Source organism: Meleagris gallopavo, chromosome 5 (assembly GCF_000146605.3).
Source record: "Meleagris gallopavo isolate NT-WF06-2002-E0010 breed Aviagen turkey brand Nicholas breeding stock chromosome 5, Turkey_5.1, whole genome shotgun sequence".
Classification (NCBI taxonomy): domain Eukaryota; kingdom Metazoa; phylum Chordata; class Aves; order Galliformes; family Phasianidae; genus Meleagris; species Meleagris gallopavo.
This window is the reverse complement of record NC_015015.2, coordinates 4956439-4970033: the sequence shown is the minus strand read 5'-3', so window position 1 is coordinate 4970033 and position 13595 is coordinate 4956439. Positions and strand designations below refer to the sequence as shown.

General features: G+C 44.2%; 2 protein-coding genes across 5 annotated transcripts in view; one reads left to right on the top strand and one right to left on the bottom strand.

Moving 5' to 3' along the window:
- Window positions 1-3257, bottom strand: part of LOC100544081 (NACHT, LRR and PYD domains-containing protein 3-like) — a 26133-nt gene extending 22876 nt beyond the window's left edge. The window contains exon 1 of one of the 4 annotated variants that reach the window (XM_031553411.1): window positions 3141-3257. The gene's annotated coding sequence lies outside the window, so the exon portion shown is untranslated. The remainder of the gene's footprint in view (window positions 1-3140) is intronic. The other 3 variants (XM_031553410.1, XM_031553413.1, XM_031553412.1) reach the window with 3 other exon arrangements.
- Window positions 2809-13595, top strand: GATD1 (glutamine amidotransferase like class 1 domain containing 1). The gene is made up of 8 exons (XM_003206144.4): window positions 2809-3172; window positions 3436-3512; window positions 6767-6872; window positions 7329-7436; window positions 10161-10255; window positions 10871-10964; window positions 11574-11685; window positions 12183-13595. The coding sequence occupies exons 1-8, from the start codon at window positions 2995-2997 to the stop codon at window positions 12190-12192; spliced, it is 780 nt and encodes a 259-aa protein (XP_003206192.2). The 5' UTR covers window positions 2809-2994; the 3' UTR covers window positions 12193-13595.

Sequence of the window (13595 nt, the reverse complement as noted above, 5' to 3'; positions counted from 1 at the left end):
TGAACCACTAGCAGCAGGGAAATGCCTGCTGTGACATCTGTGGGTTTTGCATCAGCCCCTGGATGCATTTTCCAGTTGATAATAATTTTCAGAGTGACATTTTGTCACTCTGCAGACTTGTTTGTCACTTACACATATTTACCTGTGTTCAACATACAGGTTTGAGTTGGTTTTTATTTTTATTTCACAAACAGTATGCTGCTAGATGCATTTCCTGGAGGGAAATGGACACCTACCTACACACAAAGCTATAGAGCTAATTTATACCTTGTTGAATTTATAACCTTGTCTATGCTTCTATGGACACTTTGTATGGGCTGCAGCTCAAATCCTAAAATAGTCAAGAATTTTTCCTTTCCCATATAGTATTCTATTTACTTTGACTTAAAAAAAAAAAGCGTATAAATGCAATAATGCAGGTAGACTAGAAATACTAGATTGAAAATTAAAGTAGTTTAGCTTGTCCCGTTGTGACTGACAGTGTTGTATGACACCCAACGCTGTACCCTAACATTTTCCAGGCTTTCTACGTAGCTGAATCTAGTATTAGCTTTGAAAACCCATTGTATGAGTGGTGGGTGGATGGGCTGGAAACGTGTGCTCTCTACACACTGTATGTTACTCACATTAGAAGCTGTATGGCCACTCCATATGCTGTGAAACTGTAAATGATTCCCAATACACCTGTAACTCTTACCAGGATTGTGAGAAATAAACTATATATAGAGATATATATACAGATATAGATATATTGTATAATTCCTCCTGTGAGCATCTTTGTGTATGCGGGTATGCGAGTGAAAATACCTCCCTTCCTCTCACTCCTCAGCCACGGTCATGTTTTCTGAAGGCTGAATATTGGCTAGGATTAGAGATCCCAGTAAGAACCATAGCAAAATGAAATCCCTGCCCAGAATAAACTCCAGCCTACCTGAGGAAAACAGACCAAGGAAGATTATTATTATTATTATTCCCAGATAGGGGATGAGCTGTAGAATAGCTGAATGACTTATCCAGAGCCATCCAGGCAACACCTTCTGATCCCAGAGATCCCCGTTCTGCAGTCTGGTTCGTCTGGATCGGAATCGTGTCTCTGAGGAACTGGGATGGGCAGATGCCTGCTCTTCCAGCTAGTGAGTGTGCAGCTTAATGTTCTTTGAGCCAGTGAGGAAGGGGTGAGTGTCTGGAAGGGTGGAAACCTCTCCTGCCCTCCCTGGGCTGCTCAAAAGCACTGATGCAGGGGGAAATGCATCTTCCATCCAGTGAGAGGCCCTTCTAGCAGAAGTGGGTGTGCAGCCATGATATCATCCTGGGGATATCATCCTTCCTGTCTTTCCTCTACCCTTATCCCTCCATATTAAAAAAAATTTAAATGCATGAAAAGCAAGGCTATGTTTGCAACTATCTTAAGCTACAAACTGCTTTTCCCCTCTCTTTTCAGTTCTAGCCATCATTCAGCCCAAACGACATGACACAAAATCACCACACTCCTGAGAAATGCTGTGGTTGTGTTATACCACACCAGATTCAAAGAGGAAGCACTCAGCTAACTCAACACAACTGCAACATCCAGGCTTTACTAAAGCAAACTGCACAAAGTAGCAAATATTTTTTATCATCCTTGCGATTCTACAGCAGTGCTAGCTGCTTGCTAACCTCCCACATTCAGCAGAGTGCTCACTGGAAGAGAAATGAACAGAAGAGCTTTTACAAAACCTCTCTGCATGTGCTTTTACAAAACTTCTCAGCTGAGACACTGGCACTGAAAGATTGAGAGTTGAGGTTACCCTATAATTTAATTTCTAAGGAACTGGGGCTCTCATATGCATTTTTTTTTTTCTTTCTGTATGTTCTCACCTTAAATCACTACCAGGTCCACTCATGCTTTGTATTTTTGGGCAGTCTAGGGAGGATAGGAAGAGCTGATGGAGCAGAAATTCAGACAAGGGTTTGCTTTCTGCTTTTGCATTTAGAAAATAAATTAAAATGGATTCATACATAAGGAAGAAGGACTATAAATCCAAAGCTCAGTACCACAAGGACTGAGGCTGCTGGAGGAACATCATGTTCCCTGCAAGGTGGATACAGTGAATAAGGCAATTTGTTTGGGTTTTAATCATTCCCTGGAGCTTAGATTGAACAGACAGGAGTGTCCAGGTGTCTCCATGTGTAACATGGTTGTGGGTTTGGAACACTTCTTGAGAAAAAAGAAGTTGGCAGACAGACGGCAGGAGGTAGGAATTGCCTTTTCTATAGGAAACCAGGCTGGAAATCAGGTCCCTTCCAAAAAAACACACAGAAGTAGCAGCAGAATTGTCTTTTCATTTTATAACCTATCATTTTGTGACAGTTTCTTCGTAACATACTCACAACCATCAAGATGCAGACCAATGAAATTAACATAAGAGATGGAAAACGCAAATCCAGGGTTCACAGAAATCATACCACCATGTAACCAAAAGCAGCAATGTCTGCAATAAATGTTGTCCTTGAGGAACGTTACTAAAATCCAAGCCTGAACACAAAGAAGATGAACCAGAAGACACGTGAAGGATGGGAAAGACACTTTCTGAGAGGTTTGGACAAGTTTATTAATCTCATGTGTCAGAAACACACCATAGGGCTCCACTGAGAGGCTATGGTTTAGATGAAGAATTTGGCATTTTGGGAGAAAGTTGGAAACCCAACATCTCAGCCACTGGGCAGGGTGCTGAAAATTAGGCGATACACTGACATTACACTCTGTTTTTTTGTTCGCAACATGCTATCGCTGGCATAGGGAGATCAGTGTAAGCACTCAGTGTTTCAGCCCAACAAATTTGAAGAGGGTGGGATATAAAACTGGTATAAAAAGCCAAATATCAACCCAAAATCCGATGAGGAAAGACGGAACCTACGGAAGGGAAGCTGAGCACAGCGGCCACTACACATCACGGTGCATGCGGATGGGCTGACACCGACAGGTTTAAAGGCAGAGCAGAGCAACAACCCATCATGGCGTCGCCCCTCAGCTTTCCCGCCCAACGGTCGCGGTGCGCGGCTCTCCGTCTGCCTCGAGTGCGCATGCGCGACTGCATGAGGAGCCGGCTCCGCGCACCGCCGCCTGCCCCTGCCATGTCGGAGCGGCTCGGTAAACCCACCTGCCTCCTCGTCGCCAGCGCCGCCGCCGCGGGTGAGCCGCTCTGGGGGCAACCCTGAGTCGTCCAACGCTCTCCTCACTCCCTCCCGGCCCAGCTGTGCGCGTTGCTCCGGCCCCTTTTCCTCTCAGACCGGCTCCTCCCCTCCCCGGTGCGCGGCCCTATGGTGTTCGTGTGGTCCCGCTTCCGCGCGGGGCCTTGAATTAACATTCTGACGATTTCCTGAGCTTTTAAATGACTCAAGGTAGGTAAAATCATGGCTGGCGGTACAATGCAGCTGTTGGGCTCTGTTTTCCAGGGGTGTCAGCCCAGTCCTTCCTGCAGTGCTTCACGCTGAGCAGCTCTGCCTTCAACCTGCAAGTCGCCACTCCCGGGGTGAGTAAGAACTGGAATTCTTGTGATTTCAGGTTAAACCCCTTGGTTTGTGTGAGCTTACTGCCTGCATGTGCCCTGTGAGAGCTACAGGTGCAATTTGAACAGTGTGGGGTTGCCCATTAGGTTGCATCAGCATGGATGCTGCCAGTATGGCTTACAAGGGATGAGGTAAGGAGAGGCAGGGCTCAAGGAGCCTGCCACTCTGTTATACGAGGTGCTGGGGAAGGTCCTGCTGAGGTGGGCCAGTTGTAGAACTGGGTGCTGTGTAAGGTGGAGGAGCAAGAGTAGCACCTGAAGTCTTTCCTGTGCTTGGTGGCAGCAGGGAGAGGGCCAGAGGCTGGCACTGCTCCCTCTCTGCTGCTGCAGCAGAGTCTGGCAGAGTTGGAGCAAGGGGTAGTGGCTTTCTTAGGATGATTGACTGGCGGGGGACCCATGGATGCCACTGTCTGGACAGGTGCTAGCAAGCTCCTCTTTTACCTAGCAGCTGCTCCCTGCATGAGCTGGATGCCTGCACTGCTCCTCAGGTGGCTGTTGTTCAGATCTCCCTGCAGAACAGGGGCAGCCATAGAATCATAGGATGGCCTGCTATGTGCAGGGTTGCCAACCACCAGACCAGACTGCCCAGAGCCACGTCCAACCTGGCCTTGAATGCTTTCATGGATGGGGCATCCACAACATCCTTGGGCAACCTGTTCCAGTGTATAAATGTCTGTGTCTCATTGCTTTAGGCCAACTCTTCACTTGAAGTATTCAAGCAGTTGTGTATAATCTCTCTTGAAGCATGGGTGATAGTAGAAAAGTAACTAAAAAAATGCAAAGGAGAAGTGTTAGTTGCTCTTGGTTTGGGACTGAATGACAGCAAGATGCAGGAACGAAGATTAACAGACAAGCTTTTGTTTGTTATATAGCATGTTTGTTGCTAGAGACAAACATGGTTATTAAATAAGTCTATCAGTCAGATCAATCCTACAGTTTAGGCTGACTAAAACAAGACATGTTGGAAATACTTTAAATAGACTCATCATATCCTGTTTTACTTTTCTTTCTATTCCTTGAGTTCAAACTTGGATAGAACCCAAATCTATTTTATCGATATTTATACTACTCAGCAATGCCACCTCTAAAATACCTTGAAACAGCCAGAGAAAGAAGTGAAGATGAGAACATTTACTGTCATTCTCATCTCTTCTATTACTGCTTATTTTATTGTAACCTTCATCCCTTCTGCCAGAATATGGTGGGAGTTGGTTTATGAGTTGAGCAACTGATGTACTTTTCTATAAGCTTCTTTCTCTACTAGAAATCAGTTTCCCAAGCAATATTAACAAAAGCAAATAGCAATCTTTTCTCAGTTTGTCACCATGTCTTTTGCAGATGCTCCTTGACTTCAGTAGCACAGCTTCTGCAAGGAAATAGCTGCGTACACAAGTGATGCTCAGCAGTCTCCCAAAGACTGCTTTGTAGGTCCAGAAAAAAAACAGAAAAAGACACTACATTTTGCTGGTGGCATAAACAGGAGATGTTTATGATTCCTGTGCTTTTACTTGAAAACATCAAAAGCGAGCTAACAAAATCAGTTACGTGCTTCGAGCCTTTTAAATCGCACCCTTCTCTCATGCGCTTAATCTGTAAAGGAAAAATTTGATCTAGTGATGTTGTCTAGATGCAAGATTTGAGTGTATGCAAGTTTGAGGGTATCACTAAATTGGAGGAGCTGTTGAATCCCTCAAGGGTAGAGAGGCCTTGCAGAGGAATCTTTGACAAATGCGAGGGCTGGGCAGTCACTGAGTGCGTCACGTTATTGAAGAAGAGCAAGTGCCAAATTCCGCACCTGAGCTGCAGCAATCCAGAATGTATATAGAGTCCTGGGGACAAGAGGCAGGAGAGCAGCCCCATAGAAAGGGATCTGGAGGTTCTGGCTGATGGCAACTTGAAGCTGGATTAGCAGTGTTCTCTGGCAGCCCAAGGGGCCAAACCCATACCCTGAGGTGATGCATCAGGCGCAGCACTGATAGCCAGGCAAAGGAAGGGATTATCCTGCTCTTTGCTGGTGTGGTCTCACCTGGAACCCTGTGTGAAATTTTGGGGATCACAATCTAAGAAGGACATAAAGCTGTCAGAAAGCATCTAAAGGAGGACTACAAAAAGAGTGAAGGGTCTAGAGGGCAAGACATATGAGGAGTAGCTGAGGTCCCTTGGTTTATTTGGTCAATCTCTTGGCAGTCATACAGCTTCCTCATGATGGGAACAGAGGGGCAGGTGCTGATCTCTTCTCTCTGCTGACAGGACCCAAGGAAACAGCATGGAGCTGCATCGGAGGAGGCTCAGGCTGGGGTTAGAGAAAGGATCTTCACCAGAGGGTGACAGGGCACTGACTGGAACAAGCTCCCCACAGGGCAGTGGTCATGGAGTTCAAGAATTGTTTGGACAATGTTCTCAGAGATAGAATTTGGATTTTGGGTGATTCTGTGTAGAGCCAGGAGTTGGACTCGATCCTTCTGGGTCCCTTTTTCTTTCTTCTTTTTTCTTTTTCCTTTGGTACTGAGTGTCCCCCGCGGGTCTTGTCAACATCATTATCAGTGACATAGACAGTGGTATGGACTGTACTTTCAGCACTTTGCTGATGGCACCAAGCTGTGTGGTACAACTGATACAATGAAAGGAAGCAGTGTCATCCAGAGGGATAGGCTTGTATCCTGGGCTCATCAACAGAGGGGCGGCCAGCAGGGAAGAGAGTTGATTGTCCCCCTTTGCTTTGCCCTTGTTAGGCCCCATCTGGATTACTGTGTGCAGACCTGGGGCCCCCAGCTCAAGGAAAATGTGGAGTTGTAGCAGATCCAGAAGAGGCTATGAGCATGATCAGAGGGCTGGAGCACCTCTCCAATGAGGAAAGTTTGAGGGAGAGCTGAGCTTATTCAGTCTGGAGAAGGCTCTGGGGAGACCTTATTGCAGCCTTTCAGTAGTTAAAGGGAATTCACAACAAGAGGGAGACTGACTTTTTGCACAGGTAGGTAGTAATAGGACAAGGGGGAAGATTTTAAAGTAAAAGGGGAGATTTTGTAAAGTAGAAGATTAGATGTGGAGAAGAAGTTTTTTGCTCAGAATGTGGTGAGGCACTGGCACAGGCTGCCAGAAGAAGCTGGAGGTGACTATTCCTGAAGCATCTCAAAATTTCCCGTGCCTGTCCTTCAGGAAATGTAGTAGAAATCTGCGTGCTGATGCTAACTGTAGCTTGAAAACCTCTTTTCCACTAGGGGAAGTCGATTGATTTTGTGGATGTGAATGAGAGCAACATGCGCTGGATACAGGACTTCCGTATGAAGTCATATGCAAACCCTGCCAAGCTGGAGTCAATTGATGGTAAGGTCTTTGCTGTTGGCTTATGTATCACTTCCATTTATCAGGGAAACAGATTCTTCTTCATATTATGCTTTTAGAGGAGAAGGATACAGAAAAGGCATGAAAGCTTTTGTTTTAAGAGGAAGCCATAGCAGCTACGTTTATCTTCTTTCTTACTACTATGTCGTATCTTAGCAAAATGCTTATTAAAAAAAAAAATCTGAAGTAGAAGCTAGCAGACAGAGCTTTTAAGCTTTGTCTGTGTAAGAAATGTCTCATTAAAAATGTGTCCTAGAACAAAGAACTTCTACCTCCTCTTCTATTCCCCATAGATCATTTAGTTTCCTTAGTTCTTTCAGTCTATGAAACTTTTGAACAACTTACATATTGTTGTCTGAAGTTTGTTGAATCTGAAATGAGTTTACGGTCAGGTGTTTTTTTTTTTTAGTTATGTTAGTTTTTGTTCCTCTTTACTAGGAGCTAGATACCATGCACTGCTGATTCCAAACTGCCCAGGGGCTACGACTGATCTTGCAAACAGTGGGTACCTGGCAAAGATATTGCAGCACTTCTGCACAGAGAACAGTAAGTGAACATCATCTCATAGGGAACTCCAAATTCCCTGATATGTACTGAAAATGTAATACAGCACACAATTTAGGAGGTTTCTAGAATGTGTGGAAGATAATTTCATGATGCAGTTGATAAGAGAGCATACCAGGGGAGGTGCCTCACTAGATGTGATGTTCACAGAGAAGGACTTGTGGGAGATGTGGAGGTCAGGAGCTGTCTTGAGCAGTGCAACCATGAAATGTTAGATTTTCTTGAAGTTAGAAGGGGAACTCAGCAAAACTGCTGCCTTGGACTTCTGGAGGGGCAGACTTTGAACTGTTCAGGACACTAGTGGGGGGGGCGGGGTCTCTTGGGATTCAGGGTCCAGAAAGGTTGGTCACTTTTCACAAAAGAAGTGTCAAAGGCATGAGAGCAGGCTGTCCCCTGTGCCACAGGATGAGCTGGCAGGGAAGAAGACTGGCATGGATGAAAAAGGAACTTGTGCTGAGGCTCCAGGAGCGAAAGTCTGACCTCCTGTGGAAGAAGGGATGGGCAGTCTAGGGAGAGTACAAAGAAGTTGCTAGGATATGCAGGGAGAAAATTAGAAAGGCAGAAGCCCAGCTTGAACTCAACAAGGTCACTGTAATAAAAGGCAACAAAAAAATTTAATGAATGTAATAACATTAAGATGAGGGCAATGAGGATCTCCATCCTTTGCTAGATGCAGCAGGGAACGTGATGGCTGAAGATAAGGAAAATGCTGAGGTTCTGAGTGCCTTCTTTACATCTGTCTTTAAAAGTCAGACCAGTTATTCTCAGAGTACTCTACCCCCTGATCTGGAAGTCTGGGATGGGGAGCAGAATAATTGTTTCCACCTGAATCATGGGGGATTTAAAGAGCTACTGTCCCACCTGGACTGCTGCAAGTCCATGGGTTGAGATGGGATCCACCTGAGGGTGCTGAGGGAGCTGGTGGAGTTGATTGTCAAGCTGCTTTTCACCGTCTATCAGCGTTCCTGGAGAAGTCTTGGAGGTTTGAATGCTTGCCAACATGACTCCCATCTACAGGAAGGATCGTATGAAGGATCTAGGAAACTATAGGTCTGTCCGCCTGACCTCGGTGCCGGGAGAGATTAGGAGCAAATCATCTTGAATGAGATCCCACAACATGTGTGGGACAGCTAGGGGATCAGGCCCAGTCAGCATGAGTATATGAAAGGCAAGTCCTGCTTGACCAACCTGATCTCCTATGAGTGGGTGATCTGCCTTGTTGATGTGGTCTACCTAGAATTTGACAAAGCCTTTGACTTTGTCTCCCACAGTGTTCTACTGGAAAAGCTGGCAGGCCATGGCTTGGACAGGTACACTCTTTGCTGGGTAAACAATTGGCTGGATGGCTGGGCCTAGAGGGCGGATGTTATGAAGTCCTACTGGCAACTGGTCATGAGTGGTGTTGCCCAGGCATCAGTACAGGGACCACCCTGTTTAATGTTTATTGATGATCTGGATGAGGGAATTGAGGTGCACTGTCAGTAAGTTCATTGATGACATGAAATTGGGAGGAACTGTTAATCTTCAGAGTAGGAAGGCCCTTCAAAGGGATCTGGATAGGCTGGATTGCTGGGCTGGGGATGATGGGATGAAGTTCACAAGACCAAGCACCAGGTCCTGGACTTTGGTTGCAACAGTTGCAGGCAACACTATAGGCGTGGGGCAGAGTGGCTGGAAGACAGTGTGGAAGAAACAGACCAACACTCCCAGGTCCGTGTTTGGCTGAACAAGAGCCAGCAGTGTGTCCAGGATGCCAAGAAGACCAATGACATCCTGGCTTGTGTCAAAAATAGTGCAGCCAGCAGGAGCAGGGAGGTGATGGTATCTCCTGTACTCAGCTCTGATAAGGCCACATCTTGAGTGTTGTATTCAGTGTTGGGCCCCTCACTACAAAAAAGACTTTGAGGTGCTGCAGAGAAGGGCAACAAGACTGGCGAGGGGCCTGGAGCACAAGTGTTATCGGGAGCGGCTGAGGGAGCTGGGATTGTTTCTTCTGGAGAAGAAGAGGGTCAGGGAAGACCTTATTGACCTCTACAATTGCCTGAAAGGAGGTTGTGTGGCGAGGTGGGGGTCTGCCTTTTCTCCCTGGTAACTTGCAATAGGATGAGAGGGGATGATCTCAGGTTGCACTGGGGAGGTTCAAGTTGGCTATTTGGAAAAAAATTCTTCTCCGAAAGAGTGGTCTGGCATTGGAATGGGCTGCCCAGGAAGGTGGTTCAAGAAATGTGTAGATGTGGAACTAAGGAACATGGTTTAGTGGAAAACGCTGGGGTGGGTGGATGGATGGACTAGATGATCTTGGAGGTCTTTTCCAACCTTAATGTTTTATGATAATTAGATACTTTGCTAAATAAGATAGTCCTACTACTTCAGTATTCATGCAAGACTGTTACCTGAAGAATGTTTACATTGTAGTTCTGGAGTGTTGCAGCATTCAGAATTGTAAAGAGGTGGCTCTCTGGGGGGTAGGGGAGCTGGAAAAATGTATATTCACTTAAATAGTATCTTCTTTGTGCAAATAAATAATAATATTTTTTGTGAGAAGGTTCTCAGATACAGAAATGCTTCTCTCCTGGTTGATAGGATTTAAGGTTCAAAGCCAAATATGGACTATACCAGACTAGTCATTAAAGCCACAGCAGATTGGTATTTTTGGCAGTTTAAAGATGCTTACAGTTTCTTAAACGTGCTTTGATCTTTCTCTAGAGCCTATCTGTGCAGTTGGACATGGTGTTGCAGCTTTGTGTTGTGCCACCAGTGAGGATAAAACCTGGGTATTTCAGGGATACAGCATGACAGGGGTAGGTTGAGCTTTTATCTCGCTTCCTGGGATTTTTTTGTTACCCTATTACAAGGATCTTTTCCTGTCTGGGGCCCTGTGGCTTGACATGGCAATGCCATCTTATGCTAGAATTTATTCTAGAACTTTCTACATGCAAATCCATCAGCTTGGTGTGCTTAATTTACATTCAAGGAGCTGTTATTTGGAAGGGGGCCCAACACCATTCATTAGGGAATTGTTTCACTTCACCTCGCACACTGAGAGTGCTTTCTTGTATACATTCAAGACATGATATTGTGTTAGTCCTTGGAAAGCTTCACAACTGAGGGCAGGGAGAACTGTGGGTATGATACCTGTTAAAATGCTGCTTACCTGTTCTAGTTAAATAAGAAGTGTTTGAATATCAAACGTGCATGGGGCAGATCTTCCTGTGGTGTCATTCCCTCCTTCTTTGCTGCAGGAGGATTTTCAGTTTGCTACCCGAGGAAAGTTCGTAGACGCTGTCTGTAGTCACTTAATTTTCTGCTTTGTTTGTTTCACTTTCATGGTAGTGGGAACAGAAAATACATATTACAGAGTTTTGCCCATCTTTTATTTCTACAAAAGCAAGACGATTTTTTTTTTTCTTTTTCAGCCCTCTGTGTATGAACTAATAAGGCAGCCTAATTTTGCCAGTTTGCCCATTATTGTGGAAGACTTTGTGAAAGATTCTGGAGCTACGTTTAGCGGTACGTCATTCTTGTTGACAGCTGTTTTGTGGCTGTGTTGAAAATAAACATTTGCATGCCTATTTGATACAGGAGAGTTTCCACTGCTGTGCAGATTTGCAGTCCATGCCTGCAGGCGAATGTCTGTGTGTAGGCAGTGTTCTGTAGCTGTTTTTTTGCTGTGTGGCAGGGAACATGTGCTCTGCTGGGAGAGGCTAAGTGCACAAGGATTTGGGGCTTTTTTCAAGCAGAATGTGTCATCTTGTTGAAAACTGGAGGCAGTATACTAAATGCTTTTGGTTGCTCTCATCAGTTATCCTCTAGCTCTGAATAAAACGTGTGATGATCAATCTCATTTTTTCAGTATTAGTCATTTCATTGTTTATTATTAGCTAAATGTAGAAGTTTACCTTTCAAGGGACCAGTCCTGCTGTCCTTTTAGAGAAGGCTTTCTAGTGAAGTTGTTGCAGGACTGGGGGCTTGTGATCGTCCCTGTCTGGGGCTGTAGATTCACTGAGCAAATCTCCCTGGTCTTAATAGTTACCTTCCTCATTAGTTTTGAGGAGAAACACTGAAACTGAAGCAGTGTCCACTAACACCTGTTGTTTTTTTTTTTCCTCCTGTATGCAGCCAGCCAACCAGATTCTGTACATGTTGTGTTGGACAGGCACTTGGTGACAGGACAGAATGAAAATTCCACCCTTCCAGCAGTCCAGAATCTTCTTATTCTTTGCAATGTCAGGTGAGGCAATATGGGAGATGAGGATAATGTCAAAGAATCTTTAGCTCCAGGAGTCTTGACTCCCAGACATGTTCTTCCTTGTTTAGCTGCTGAAGTGCATATTGTCTGTGCTTGGATCTATCTGTTCAGTCTGATAAGCCTTTTGTTAAAAAGGCATTTGTGTAAAGGGGGTTGGAAAGTGCAGACTTATTCATCAAGACTGGTGGAGTGAAGTAGTAGGCTTTTCTAAATAGTTCTGTTAAGCAAAATTTCTCTTATATGGTTTTTATTTGTGCCTTCGCAAGTTAGCATTTAGCTATATGTTAGGATTCTGGGAATTACAGACTTAATTCTTTACTAATAGCCTGGCTGTTTGACTGTCTCTTTCATCTTGTCAGATAGAAGATTGCATTTAAATAACCACAAAAATATTCTTTTGTTCAGGTGAATGTGTGTTAGAAGTCCTTTCCTGGATGTGGACTAACAGATGATGTCATGTTTGGATGTGTTTCATTCAGCAGGAAATAAAGGAGAAGGTTCCTTTGCAAATAGGATGGATGAAGAGCCAGCAGGCTAAGGACTCACTTGTCTTTTAACTGGATAAAATGTGTTTAAATTTCTATCCTGGACTATGAAGTGACTGTGATGAAGTGGCAGTATTAGGTTCTCCATATACAGAATAGAGGAAGGTTATAAGAGAATTTGGAAGTGCATCATGCTTCAGAAGCAATTATGAAACCACCTTGTGTTTGTTACTACATCTTCACTGCTTCTCTCCAGACCCTTAACTTACAGTGGTGAGGAACTGTTCTGTTTAAAACAACAACAAAAAATCAGCTATGAATGTTGTTTACTGAGGGCGAAGACAGTGTTCTTGGCTGACATTACACCAATCATCATTTCTAGTTCAAATATAAGAATCTCCATACCGATGTGTCCTTTCAGAGGTGTTCTTACCTTTCTTCTGGTAGATAACAAAGTTACTGTCTGAATTCAGAATGTATCTGTGACGCTTAAATATACTTGGAACAGGATGGAAAATGCTAAGCTGTGTGCAATAAAGCCAAATCAGTTGTCTGAAGGTGTTTCACTGTGGTGGTGCTGCTGCTGGCATGACGTGCCCTTGTTTTCCTCTTGCATGTCCACATTAATGGTCTTCAGTTTTAAATTATTTTTAAATTGCCTTCTAACTGGTTAGCTGTTCTGCTTTGTGGTGTGTGTGTTACCATTATTGTTTCTCTCTGGCAAGTATGTTGCAATGGTCTTGCTGAAATCCTATGGACAAAAGAAAAAACATAGCAGATAGCATGGATCAGTCTTGTGAAGAACTGTAAGATAAAATCTAACTTTGTCTTTCTTTCTGTGTATCAGATAGAACTGAGTTTTTTTTTCTTTTTAAACATTTTTTTAGCTTTGGTGTAATCCTCATTTTTGACAAGTTTGCTTAGAGATTTGTTAGCCCCTGTCACCATCAGAACATACTTTCTATCTGGATTTCTAGCGGACTATCTGCTGAAATGATATAGAAGGCTTTTTGTACTTGTGCTGCAGCAGCATTTGTAGTTAGGGTTAATTGGTTCTGAATGTTGTGCAGCTACAGCAAGGATGCTCTGTCCTTAAAAGCTTTAAATACAAAAGATGAATCTTCCCACCCCAGGCTCCATTGACTTTCTGAGCTTCTATGTAGAGAACTTGGGTTGCACTTGGGTGTTTCATCTCCTGGAGGAGATGGGTGGCTCCTATGATGAGACAGTTCTGGATCTGACCCCTGACTGCAACTGCAAAGCAAAATCTTCTTTCTGAAAGAACCTGAGAGGCTACAAGCTTGTCATATTTTTCAAACTTTGCTTCCATGCAACTTTGTCTAAATAATTAGACCTTCAGTTTCCTGTTTGTGCATCAAAATAAAAAGTGTATCCCCTTTTCATTCA

Bases quoted from the DNA above. Each gene is read 5' to 3' on its own strand.
- GATD1 (XM_003206144.4), top strand. From the start codon at position 2,995: ATGGCGTCGCCCCTCAGCTTTCCCGCCCAACGGTCGCGGTGCGCGGCT. The intron at 6,873-7,328 runs GTAAGGTCTTTG...CCTCTTTACTAG, and splicing joins CAAGCTGGAGTCAATTGATG to GAGCTAGATACCATGCACTG. The intron at 10,965-11,573 runs GTACGTCATTCT...TCCTGTATGCAG, and splicing joins TTCTGGAGCTACGTTTAGCG to CCAGCCAACCAGATTCTGTA.